At 50.7% G+C, this 12,844-nt stretch overlaps 1 protein-coding gene and 1 long non-coding RNA gene across 2 annotated transcripts in view; both read right to left on the bottom strand.

Annotated features, from left to right (window-relative positions):
* The window catches only part of LOC132580507 (epididymal secretory protein 4-like), a 112,712-nt gene extending 107,760 nt beyond the window's left edge, over window positions 1-4,952 (bottom strand). The window contains exons 1-2 of the mRNA XM_060251348.1: window positions 4,710-4,952; window positions 3,127-3,254 (exon numbers count right to left, since the gene is read on the bottom strand). Of these exons, the coding sequence (XP_060107331.1) occupies window positions 3,127-3,254; window positions 4,710-4,814 (233 nt within the window). The 5' untranslated portion in view covers window positions 4,815-4,952. The remainder of the gene's footprint in view (window positions 1-3,126; window positions 3,255-4,709) is intronic.
* LOC132580508 (uncharacterized) overlaps window positions 1-12,844 on the bottom strand; it is a 205,055-nt gene that overhangs the window by 190,063 nt on the left and 2,148 nt on the right. The gene's annotated exons all lie outside the window — the stretch shown is intronic.

Here is a 12,844-nt window from a genome sequence, read left to right as displayed (position 1 = left end):
ATAGATGCTTTTGAGATGTGATGCTGGAGAAGACTCTTGAGAGTCCCTTGGACTGCAAAAAGATCAAATCAGTCAGTCCAAAGGGAAATCAACCCAACTGTTCCCTGGAAGGTCAGATGCTGTAACTGAAGCTCAAATACTTTGGCCACCAAATGAGAAGGGAGCACTCCCTGGAGAAAATCCTGATGCTAGGAAAGACAGAAGGCAAAAGAAGAAGGGGACGGCAAAAGATGAGATGGCTGGACAGCGTTACTGATGTAACTAACACGAATTTGAGCAGACTCTGGAGGATGGTGGAAGACAGGAGGGCCTGGCGTGACTTTGTCCATGGGGTCGCAGAGTCGGACTCGACTGTGCGACTGAACAACAATGAAGAGCATGTTTTTTTAACCATCAAAATGAACAATTTCCAAAATATTTCATCTACACCCAACATATTTTATTCTCCCATCCACCACCAACATGCACAGTTTCATCAATGACACTTACTTGAGAGATACAGGACATAACTATTATCCTTTATAACATGTACCATGTGGTAACTTCTATAATCTACAATCACTATGTGTGCAAGTTCAGAGTTAGCTGAAATAGAAAACACACATTACATACAAAAAGCTCACATCTCTCCATACGGCTTCTAGAATCTGCAGCAGAATGATCATATTACATTCAGGCAACTTCTTGAAGAAATCCAGTGCTCTGTGCATCTTTCTGGATAGGGAAGCCCTGTGCAACACTGAAGCTGGTATAAAGGAAGTGACTGTACCGCAAGGGACGGAGGCAAATGGCACTGGGATTTCTTGGTACAGTTGACAGATGTGAGGCAATCCCAGAAGCTACATGTTTTCCCAGAAAGCAGTCCCATTCCTGACCAACTCCATAAATGGAGGGCAAGAGAAACCAATATAAACAGGATCCAAGACCAAACCTTTGTTTTCTCTTTTCATGGAGAACAACTAAGAAACAGTCAAATGCTTTTTTCAAAGCACCAGTTCCAGAACTACCCCATTTCCCCAGACTTGGACGACAATCTCACAGGTATCATCTCTTATTGATAGTGCTTATAGTTCTAATGCATGAGAAACTGGGACTCCATATATATTCTTAGAGTGTATTGACTTTTCTGCCTCAAGGTTGTGTTTTTTGTCGCTATTGTCTTTTTTTGGTTCCGTTACCATTTGTAGGCAACTGATGGACTGAAACTGGCACAAGGGAAAGTAAAATGGTTCAGTTTTGACGGCTATATATCCCATGGTCATCTCTGATCCAAGAGGGTTAAGAAACAGTGCAAGAGTTTGCCAAACCTATTGCTCAGAGGTAAAAAAAAAAGGGGGGGGGCTTATGCACTCCACAAGTGGCAATTCCTCTGCCAAGCTGACTTAATCTCCCTGAAAAAGTCTCTTACCTCTTTCCAGTCCGTGAGTGACTGATACTTACCAGGAACCCGGAATATACGAGGCTCGTCTGTGTGCAGCACGTCAACTTGAGTCGTCTTACATACTTCATCTCTGAGAGAAGAAAAGGAAAGATAGGTTGTTTCCATTTTACATGGAGATGGTTCTGCTAGTGCAAATGCAGAGGCATCCACATGGCAATGCCTAGCACCATAGAAATTTCCCCCACATTTCCCTTGCCTCAGCCTTCTGTGACTGTCCCTCTCTCCCACTGCTGGAGGGCTTTTCCAGGCTTTTAAAAATGGGTCATAGAAACATCATTGTGTGAAGGAATGGTCTTACAAGACCCACTCCTTTGTGTCCCAGGAGCCTGGCAAAGCCTCAGAGCTGTCCCAGATCTTTGCCAGGCACCACCCCATTCCCTCACTCCTAGAGTATAACAACGATACTCCTAGTGTGTGGCAACTGCTGCTACAGACAAATCTGGAAGACTCTCCTGCTAGATGGTCTTGTACATTTAGCAGGCTGTATCTTTGTTGCTGTATACTCTGCCTAGTTGCTGTGTCTCCTGCTTTGCTCCAGCTAGATAACAGTTTTCCCACCTTAGGGTTGGGAGAGCTCAGCTGTTCCCTCCTCCTTTCCTCTTTTCAGAAAGAAGGACTAAATATTCATGGTGTGCTTACAAAAATTATTTTACAGTATGCATGGTCTGTAAATCATCAGGCTGAACAAGGATAAAAAAGTGCTGACAGCACTCAGACCTCAAATCCCTAAACTATATTCTTTTCCTAATGATGTTGTTGCTAGGAAAGGCTTATAATAGCTGAAAATTAAGTTATTTTATTCATTCATTCATTCATTCATTCATTTTGTAGCCACTTTTTACCATACACGTTTTGAGTCACCATCCTGCCTTTAGGCCTCCAGTCATCATCCTGAACACACTGAACCATCCATGTTCTACAGAAAACTCTGTGCTACAGCAGTATCTGTTCCAATCCCTCAAGCAGAAATTCTCACCTGCAGGATCGACAACAGACATTCTTGGAATTAGAATGCGTACCTGGCATAGTAAGAAAACAGATCAACAAAGCCAGAGCTGTACCAAGGGATAACCTGCTACAAGATTGTCCCCCCTAAAAAAAAAACACACACACAACTACACTGAGGGGGTCACATACAATTCTCAGCTCAAACCAGTTAAACACAGGAGGAGGTTTATACCCTGCCATTCACCACCCAAAGGGGTGGCTTACCAATCACCTTGCTTTCCTCTGCCCACAACAAGACTCCCTGTGAGGTAGGTGGAGCTGAGAGAGCTGTGACTGACTCAAGGTCACCCAGCTGGCTTCAAATGGAGGAGTGGGGAATCAAACCTTGTTCTCCTGATTAGAGTCCACTGCTCTTAACCACTACACCATTTTCACTCTTAGGAAAGAATAAATAGAAGATGACATCATATGGGTATCAAATATGACCAAATGCTAGCAGGAACTTCACAAATCAAACATATTTATTTAAAAAAATGTAAAAGGAGAGCAGTTTGGGTAGCAAATTTAGTCCAGCTCTGCTTGCAACATGCTTACATCTTCATTTAATTGTGGAACGCAACCCTCTAGGATGCAAAACGGTGCTAGTTGCTTTGCCCTTCCAACACACATTCAGACTTTATGAACAGATTGCACTTTACAAAGGAAACTGATGATCATAATAATACCTGTGAACTTACTTAAGGTAGCGCATCTTGAGAACCATATCTCCTTCACCAGAAGGCTCAATTACATCATCATAGGGAATTATGTTTGCTGGCTCCTTGTTTTTAAGGACAAACGCTGTGGGATACCTTGTCCCAGCAAGCTAGAAAGAAATGCTCAAGATCAATATAAGATATTTAATGGCATGAGTAGTAAATTATCCTGCATTCTGTATAGCTGTATAGAGAGTGGAATATGGCAGCCAGCAGGGAGGCCGAGCTAGGCTGAGGAGGCACCAGCAATAGAGTGAGCCTGGAGGGAAAGGGAAACAGGATGAGGCAAAAACCTTGTTTCAAAAACTATGCATCTATTGTGTCAATTCAGACTTGGAAATTTATGCACCATGGCTCTGTGAAGCAGCTTTAAAGAGAGATCGCTGAAGAAGGATCGCAAGCGTGGCAAAGTCCTAGGCGGGCAGTTCCATATTATCTCTTCTGGATACTTTGGACTCCTTTAACAATTATTGGATCTTCAAGGGTTCTACAGCAGAATACTTTGGAGGTGTTTAGCCCAGAGGAACATTTTTTTAATTATATCCTGAGAGTGATATGAGAACCTGGATTTTGTTAAAGTCTCTGCATTCAAGGAAAAGAAAATGCTGGCATTGTATGAATTGTGTGCTTTAATTCTTGTTTGTATAAAACTTATTAGGATATACACATTTTGAGTGTGAGAGTTAAATAATTTCTGGTGAGTTATTGCTATTCCAGTTTAATCTTACATCAGAACCTGTGGGTTTGGGGGTTTTTTACATTTTAAAAAAAAAGTTCTCTCAAGGCTGTTCTGCACAAGAGCAGTTCTGGGAGAGCTCTCTCAGCCTCACCTACCTTAGAGTGTCTGTTGTGGGGACAGGAAGGGAAAGGAGATTGTAAGTCACTCTCCTTTGGCTAGTGAAGGGTAAGGTATAAATCCAGTCTTTTCTCTTCTTCTTCTATATTGTTCCTATCACCATGGCCCTAATTTTGATGACACAGACTAGCTGATGTTGCCATCATCAGAAGTTAAGGAGGTTGTTCCTGTTTAGTATTTGGATAGGAGATCACCAAAGTCTATAGTTGCTATGTAGAGACAGACAATGGCAACCCCTTCAGCTTGATGGCACTTTCACCTTACTTTGCTACGTCATCATCTGTTGCAAACAGTCCATTTAAACTCTGACTAGAATGTGGATAGTCTAACATTACCTTTCCTTGTTCTTTTCTATTTCTGCAATGTTAACCCCTATCTCTTGAATTGGTGGGTTTCTAGCCCTGCTTTATAACTCTCACTCCTCCTCTAAGCCCATTGTCTGATTGTCCACAAAGACAAATTTCTGCCAGCTGGTTGTTATGTCTGACCTGCTGGGGGTCTGGCTCATGAAAGTGTTTACCATCAGAAATCTAACAATCCTTAAGAAGCCCCAAGAAGAACCCTTGTTTTGGTTGCCACAGACCAAACTGGCTGTCCCCATGAAGTCAGGCAAGAAAAGAGCTGGATAAGCTGAGGCCTCCTGTTGGGATGCTCACACCGGCATTCTGAGGGTTCTTAAACCCTTATTTAGGGACCACCTGGTGCTTACCCTTTGGATATCAAGGTCTGGAAATACAGCAACACTGTCAGTGTCAGCTGCAGCATGGAGCAGGCAGATGGATGCCAACAGAATGATCAGCAGTGCAGCTTTCATCCTTGCAATGGTCCTCCCTTCACGCCAGTGAGGAGTCAATGCTTTCAATAGCTCTTTGATTCTGCCTCACTTTAGATCCCTCCTTGTATAGTCCCACGTTCATCACCTGATCAAATACACCCCATCCCCAGGAATTAGTTATGCAAAATAACATTTATTTTCAGAAGTAATGGGTTCTGCACACTCTGGAAATGAGAACATTCTGAACTAAAGTCTCAGGAGACCACTTGCTATGCCCACAATGGTTCATGATGGTCTGGCAAACCCTTGGATGGCTGGTCAGCGATCTGAAGCTGCAGAGAGCCCTTTGGAGGTGGGAAGAAGAATGCACAGACACAGGACGTTCTGCACAATCAAAAGACTTTTGCCTACCCAAGTGATAGCAGATATGGGCCGAGGTCAGATGCACATAAACTGACGAGATGAGCATGGATGAAAGCCAGATGCATGTCGGATTTTATGCGGTTGTCCAAACATCAGCATCTGGCAATGGTCGTTGGCTCGTTCGTGTCCCGAACTGCCATGACTGAGACGTGGACTTTTTTGATAGTACATTAAATCCGGAATAAGAATGCTTCCGACGACTCCCGCGCGTACTTTCTATGTTTGAACGCTCCACTATAGCCGACTCGTTGCAAGCGCACATCCGCTTCCCTGCAAGAGCCCACTCCAAATGATATAATTGCGCCAGCAATTGTTGACTCAGCCTTCCAACCTTCCGAGGTCGGTAAAATATGTACCCAGCTTGCTGGGGGGGAAAGTGTAATGACCTGGGAAGGCAATGGCAAACCACCCTGTAAAAGGTCTGCTGTGAAAACTTTGTGAAAGCAGCATCACCCCAGAGTCAAAAACAACTGGTGCTTGCACAGGGGACCTTTCCTAAATGGGGCGGATCACCCACCTTTGCTGTCTCCCTGCCAGGGGAGGAAGATGACCCACCTTTGCAGTCTCCCTGTCAGGAGTAGAGACAGCAAAGAGAGTTGCTGTGCTCCCCCCCCCCCATTTAAACACTACGTCGGGGTGTTTAAATGGGGGGGAGGAAGATGACCCACTTTTGCTGTCTCCCCGCCAGTTGGAGAGGCAGCAAAGAGAGTTGCCATGCTCTCCCCCCCCCATTTAAACACCACGGCGGGGTGTTTAAATGGGGGAGGAGGAAGATGACCCACCTTTGCTGTCTCCCCACCAGGCGGCGAGACAGCAAAGAGAACTCCTGGGCTTCCCCTTCCTTTCCGGGTGTTTAAATGGGGGGGGGGGGCGATTGCCCACCTTTTCTGGCACCTTTAAAAAAAAAAAGCTAAGCACGATATCCCACGGCACTGCGCTTGCGCAAGTGTGGAATGCCTTCTCAAAAAAGGGGGTCTGGTTGAGACCTCTGATCAACCAACGATGGGACCAACGCTGCTTAAAACTGAGGGATGGAGGGATGTCTGGTCAGGAAATTCATTGTAAAAAAGCTGCAGGGTATAATAGCAACGGGTTAGGGATGGATTTAATGGTGAGTGTGACCGTGGCCATGAAGATGTAAACTGCATGCTTTTTTCCCCTGGCTGGTGGTGGGATAAAGACAACTAAATTTCATTCTGAACATCTAAATTATTGCCAGCAGCAGGTTTTCAGGAACACCTATGTAATCCATTACAGCTCCTCCCCCCATGGTAAGTAGTATTCCCCACATTTGTGGTTCTGTTTCACCACTCAATCACAGCCCGCCCCCTCAAGAAAAGATCTTTTGCCCCCCCAGTAGGAATGAAGAGGCAGACACGAGAATTGGGTTTAAAACCGGGCCGCTTTATTAAACACATAACACTATAACTGGCAGGGGGTGAAACCTGAACCAGACAAGCCCTGGGGTCAACACCTGGACCCCGCCTTGTCCAAAGGGCGAGCCACCCTGCCCCCAGCACAAGCCCGCCATATTCGGGTTGTAGCTGAGCGGCCAGGCCTCGAGCCATCACCATCTGGGCTGGCATCAATCCCCATGGAAAGATCCAACCAGGTGAGGCTCCCTGTGATCTGCATCACCGTACTGAGCCGTGTAGCCCATCTACGGTTCCTGCAGACCACCGCACCAACGGTGCTAGGCCATAGGTGCTCCCCTGGAAAACCCTGTGGCCAAACCTCCTCCAGCCTGCGACCTTAACATGACCATTAATCAAACTAAACTAACCGGCAGTACAAGGTAGGCAAAAAACACCCCCACAATAGCCAATTGTGTGGAGATGAAAAAATTCCTACCTGGCCCCCAATAGGGCGACCGGCATACGCCTGTACTACCGAAAGGGATGGGTGGGCGGGCAGAGAGCCCAAAAGAACTGCGTGGAGAAGGGGCGGGGGCCGGGGCTTATATATAGCCCCGGCTCCGCGCCTGAACAAACCCCGTATGTGGGGTGATGTTGCCCCTCCCTCCTTCCGGGGCGGCAAAGGCGGCCCCCAGCCTGAACGCCGGCGAGCCGGCTTGGCTGGGAGGGGCCGGACATTGCCCCCCCAGTCGGAATGAAGAGGCAGACACGAGAATTGGGTTTAAAACCGGGCCGCTTTATTAAACACATAACACTATAACTGGCAGGGGGTGAAACCTGAACCAGACAAGCCCTGGGGTCAACACCTGGACCCCGCCTTGTCCAAAGGGCGAGCCACCCTGCCCCCAGCACAAGCCCGCCATATTCGGGTTGTAGCTGAGCGGCCAGGCCTCGAGCCATCACCATCTGGGCTGGCATCAATCCCCATGGAAAGATCCAACCAGGTGAGGCTCCCTGTGATCTGCATCACCGTACTGAGCCGTGTAGCCCATCTACGGTTCCTGCAGACCACCGCACCAACGGTGCTAGGCCATAGGTGCTCCCCTGGAAAACCCTGTGGCCAAACCTCCTCCAGCCACCGCCAATGCCAAGCCTCTGCTTAGGCATTAGCGCCCCACCGGGTGGCCCAGAGCCAACCGAAACCCCCTGCCGTAGCCCATTAAAAGGCCCGGTTGCCCAACTCAAAACACCAACTGGCCGATACAGGTCAGCCGCCAAAACAGAGGGGGCGTGATCCCAGGCCAGCGGTAACCCCGCACTGAGGCCAGGCTGGGTGCCCCACCGGAGACCATCTGGTAAATAAGAAACTGAAAACCGTGCTGTGCCCGCAGATGAGAACCGCCGTCACTCACCACGAGCCCAGCATCTGAAAAGACAAACAGCAGTCAGCATAAACAACAAAACAACCCAAAAGAGCCCCCTACCCACCAGCAGGTGACCAGAGGGCCACATAAGTTCGGCCGGCCGCAGATCGCCACCTGCTCATGTGCCCGATGGCGGAGTGCCATCGGGCGGATGGGGCTGGGCCCCTTTTCCAGTTGGCTGCTGCCCGCCCCCGCTGCCCTTACTGCCTGGTCTGAATGTAGATCTGCTACAGGCCGAAAGTGCGTGGGCCCCACTGCAGAGCGGGCACTCATGCCGGAACTTACAAGGTTTCCTGGGGCACGCACCCTTGGATGCGAACTCCCAGCATAACAGCCGGGTCTGAACTGACTGGCCCACGGGATCGCCGGCCCCTGTAGTAGACTGTTGCTGCAAGCACTGCACTAAATGGCCACTGTCAGACCTATCTCCCGCATTGGGTTTAGCCGGGGACATCAGCTGCAGCCACAGCTGCTGGTTTATTTGATCCCACGGCATCGCCGGATTGACGGCGGCTCTCATACGGAAAGCCTCGTCGTACTGCAGCCATGCTGCACCGACGAAGTCCGTGTAAGCCCTGTAAACAATATCTATATACTGAAAAAGGGCTGCCGCCCGGGCCGGCTGCGCTCTTGCAATGACTCCGGCGTAAATCAAGAATCCGGGCAACCAATTTGCCCAGGACCTGTCAATCTTCCTACGTTTTAGTTTTTCCTTCTCCTTATCATCAAGCTCATCTTTGCTCTTCTTTTCGAGCTCTCGGAAAAGGAGACCGAAAACGTCTACATACTCACCGCGGAGAATCTTCTCACGCGTGGCAGCTGTCAAATGATCCCCCAGAGGCAAAGAGGTATCGCCATAAGGGAGAACGTGGAAAGGGATGCTAGCATACGGGTTGGGGGGGTAAAACCACCCACTACCCTGCGCCGCCGGCCAAGCCCCCTGATGCGCCAACTGCTGACCACCCCACGGCAAAGTGCCGGGGGTGGACGGTGGGTTAGCAAAAGCAGGCGGCGTCACTGCACACGCCTGCTGGCCCACTGAAGAGAAAACAGGGCTGGATATCGGGCTTGATCCGTGAAGACCCCAAGCCCACGGCTGAACAGGGCCTGGCTGCTCTATAAAACCCGTCTGCCCCCCCCCTACCATCCCGGTAGCCACCGGCGGGGGGGGAGGAAGTTGAATGGGACCCCATGGCCATCCTTGAACTGGCTGAAGAGGGGGCTTACCACCATCTCTCGGGAAGCCACCAGCGCCCCCAGGAGTCTGCTGCATACCGCTACCAGAAGCGCCGCTGCCCGATGGGCCTTCCTCTGGATCCTCCTCCTGATCTGGTTCCAGCGGTGCTTCAGGCTCAGCCAGCCCGCCCTGCAAGGCAGATAGACGTGCAAGAACTTCCGATTCAAACGTCAGCCGCGCAGAGCGGCCGGAAGCACGGCGACGCCCTTCCCAAATAGGGGCGTCCCTAGCCACTCGGTCCTGTTCCAAAGCATCCAGCCGGCTCATAATGGCTAACCGCACCCGCTCACTTTGCCCGGGTTCCTCAACAGGGAGCCCCTGCTGACCCCGCCCACAGGGCGGGCGGGCGGGCTGCTTACCTTTAGACTTGCCCTGCCCTTTTTTTGGTGCCATGCTTATTTGCCTCTAACAGCACAGGCAGCACCCGAAAATAAAAGCTAACCACAGGCACCCAAAGGCTCCCCCTAAGCACCAGCCACCAAATATCGTGGTAGGAAAACAGTTAAAACAACGGTGGCGTCCCCCGAGCGCACCGCCAAAAAAGCCAAAAGCCCAGCCGAGCACCAACAGCCTCCTCGGGCCACTGGCCCTGCACCCCAGCAAAGGAAGGGGTGGTTGGGGGGGGGGGTAATAGAAAACAAGCCCCAGCACCACTTCACCACCCCAACCAGTTCAGGCGGGCTCGGGGGGGGGGGTAGAACAGGGAAGGGGGGGGCAGACAATATGCCCCTATACCAGTGCACACGCAGCCAGGGACTACTCCAGGGAGCAGTGCGTCGTTCAAACTGGCTCTGTGCAAGGGAAAAAAGAGGCTGAATGCCTAGAAACCAGCCACTTCCCAGTCCACAACCACCTACCAAGATAAGGTAGGGCCCTATAGTTAGCTGGGATTGCCTGCCTGGGGAGGGGGGGGGTGGAAGGAAGAGACTTATTGCCCCAACTGGGGTCCCTCCCACTCACTCCCAACAACGTGCGCTTCCCACTCCCCAAGCCCCAGTTTCCCCCCACTGCAGGCCCCTATTAAAAAGCCCCCACAGGTGGCAATGAGGTTGCAGCCTCAACTCGCCCTCACAAGCGACCAGCCAGCCGCGCGGGATCCGTGGACTCTTCCCCCGACTCGAGGGTAACTCAATAGCCGCCCAAGGCCAGCCTCCCCACAGGACCAGGGGCCCAAATATCAGCAGAGCCTCGCAAGCGCTGCTTTGCCGGACGCACGCGCCAACGGCCCACTCCCCACCGCGCTGAACAGCTGATCGCCGCAAGCGCTACTCTGCCCGCCGCGTGTGCTCCTCACAGCTGTGGCTGAGAAATAAGGAGGCCGCTGCGCTCAACTCCCGGCTCAGGCCGACCAGCCCGCAAAACCCCCCAAGCCTCAAATACGACTTAGCCCACGCAGCGCCGACACTCAGGCCGCCCTCGACTCCGCCGCGCAAGAGGAGGTAAGAACTGCCGCTCCACTTCCAGAGTCCCGGCCCTGTCCCTTGGCAGCTCGACGCGCCGCGCACGAGGCTCTCCACCAGAGAGCCCAAAAGAACTGCGTGGAGAAGGGGCGGGGGCCGGGGCTTATATATAGCCCCGGCTCCGCGCCTGAACAAACCCCGTATGTGGGGTGATGTTGCCCCTCCCTCCTTCCGGGGCGGCAAAGGCGGCCCCCAGCCTGAACGCCGGCGAGCCGGCTTGGCTGGGAGGGGCCGGACATTCTCAGCCCTTCAAAATTCTTGGTACACTGCAGGGGTAGAACAGTGCAACTGTTTTGTGCTGCAGGATCTAGGTGTGTGTGTGGGGGGGGGGGGAGGATGAGAGTCACTGGTTATTCCAGAACCCTCTGGGTCAGTTTAAAAAGGGTTCCTGGAGGAGTCAGCACAGTGTAATCTTCCTGTTCTCTGCTGTCTTTAGACACATCTCTTAGTGGGAATGAAGCTTCTCCATTTGGGCAGGAGGCCATGAGCCCTGGCTGGTGTCTAAACATGCCAGCCTCTGACACTGGCTCTGCTTAGTTTTTGGTAGCAATTAGGTGGGGAAAATGGCAAAGTAAAATGGTCCCTCTGCATAGCTTAGCTATCATCTGTAATAATACTACAGTTGCACAAAAGTTGATGTGAAATGTGTCACTCAACTTCTTGGGGGAATTCCAATTACACAGTAAGTCAAGCTAACATTGGTAAATCTGGCATCTACCCCCTTTAGATGATGACTTAAGTACACTGTTTCCCAACTTGTGTGTCACAGTCCAGCAGAGGGTTGCAAAGCCTGCAGAAGTGGGTTGTGGGCTCTTGCAGACTCATGAGGGCCATTCCCTTCCTCTCCTTTCCTGTGGCCAGATGAATTCGTGCTGAATCTCTGACTAGCAAGTCAGCCATCCAACCAGCAGTCCTTGATGAGACAAAAACAGAAGCTGCAGTTGGGCCTGGAAGGAGGAATAGAGTTTCCAGCAATGTGGTATCATTTCAGAACTGATTCACCCACAGTGATGCAGGGAGGGTGATAATCTTCTTGGGGTGCAGGCTGGTGGAGAACTTCTGTCTTCTTCAGACTAACTTCTAGGCCGAATAGCTTGGCAGCCTCTGCAAAGCAGGACGTCATATGCTGCAGAGCTGATACCGAGTGGGAGACGAGTGCAGCATCATCACCAAACAGTAGCTCTCGGATGAGTTTTTCCATTGTCTTGGAGTGGGCCTTTAGTCGCCTCAGGTTGAACAGGCTGCCATCGGTGCGATAGCGGATGTAGACACCATCGTCATCATCTAGATCTACTGCGGCTCTTTGAAGCATCATGCTAAAGAAGATCGTAAAGAGAGTTGGCGCGAGAACGCAGCCTTGCTTTACACCTGTGTCTATTGGGAAGGGCTCCGAGAGGTCGTTGCAGTGTCTGACTTGGCCTCGCTGGTCTTCGTGTAGCTGGATGATCATGCTGAGGAACCTTGGGGGACATCCTAAACGTTCCAAGATTTGCCACAGGCCTTTCCTGCTAACGGTATCGAAAGCTTTGGTAAGGTCGACAAAAGTCACATACAGAGGCTTGTTCTGTTCCCTGCATTTCTCTTGAAGCTGCCTGAGAACAAATACCATGTCGGTGGTGCTCCTGTTAGCTCTGAAGCCACACTGGCTCTCTGGGAGGAGTTCTTCTGCAATGGTGGGCACCAGTCTGTTCAGGAGTATTCTGGCAAGGATTTTGCCTGCAATGGAGAGCAGGGTTATCCCCCGGTAGTTGGAGCAGTCTGACTTTTCCCCTTTGTTCTTGTATAGGGTGATGATGATTGCATCGCGAAAGTCCTGTGGTAATTTGCCTTGTTCCCAGCAGGTGACAAGTACTTTGTGAAGTGAGCTATGTAGTACTGTGCCCCCATGCTTCCAGATCTCTGATGGAATTCCATCAACTCCTGCTGCCTTGCCACTTTTCAGTTGCTTGATGACTTTAACAGTCTCTTCTAGGGTGGGGATCTCATCCATCTCTGTTTTCACTGGTTGAAGTGGGGTGAGGTGGATTGCTGAATCTTGAACTACGCGGTTGGCACTGAAGAGAACCTGAAAATACTCCGACCACCGGTTCAGTATGGATGCCTTGTCTGTGAGGAGCACTTGGCCGTCTGCACTACGCAAGGGACTCTGCACCTGCTAGGGTGCATCATC

This window comes from Heteronotia binoei, chromosome 12 (genome assembly GCF_032191835.1).
Source record: "Heteronotia binoei isolate CCM8104 ecotype False Entrance Well chromosome 12, APGP_CSIRO_Hbin_v1, whole genome shotgun sequence".
NCBI classification, from domain to species: domain Eukaryota; kingdom Metazoa; phylum Chordata; class Lepidosauria; order Squamata; family Gekkonidae; genus Heteronotia; species Heteronotia binoei.
Note: the sequence above shows the minus strand (reverse complement) of the source record. Positions and strands in the feature narration are given on the sequence as shown.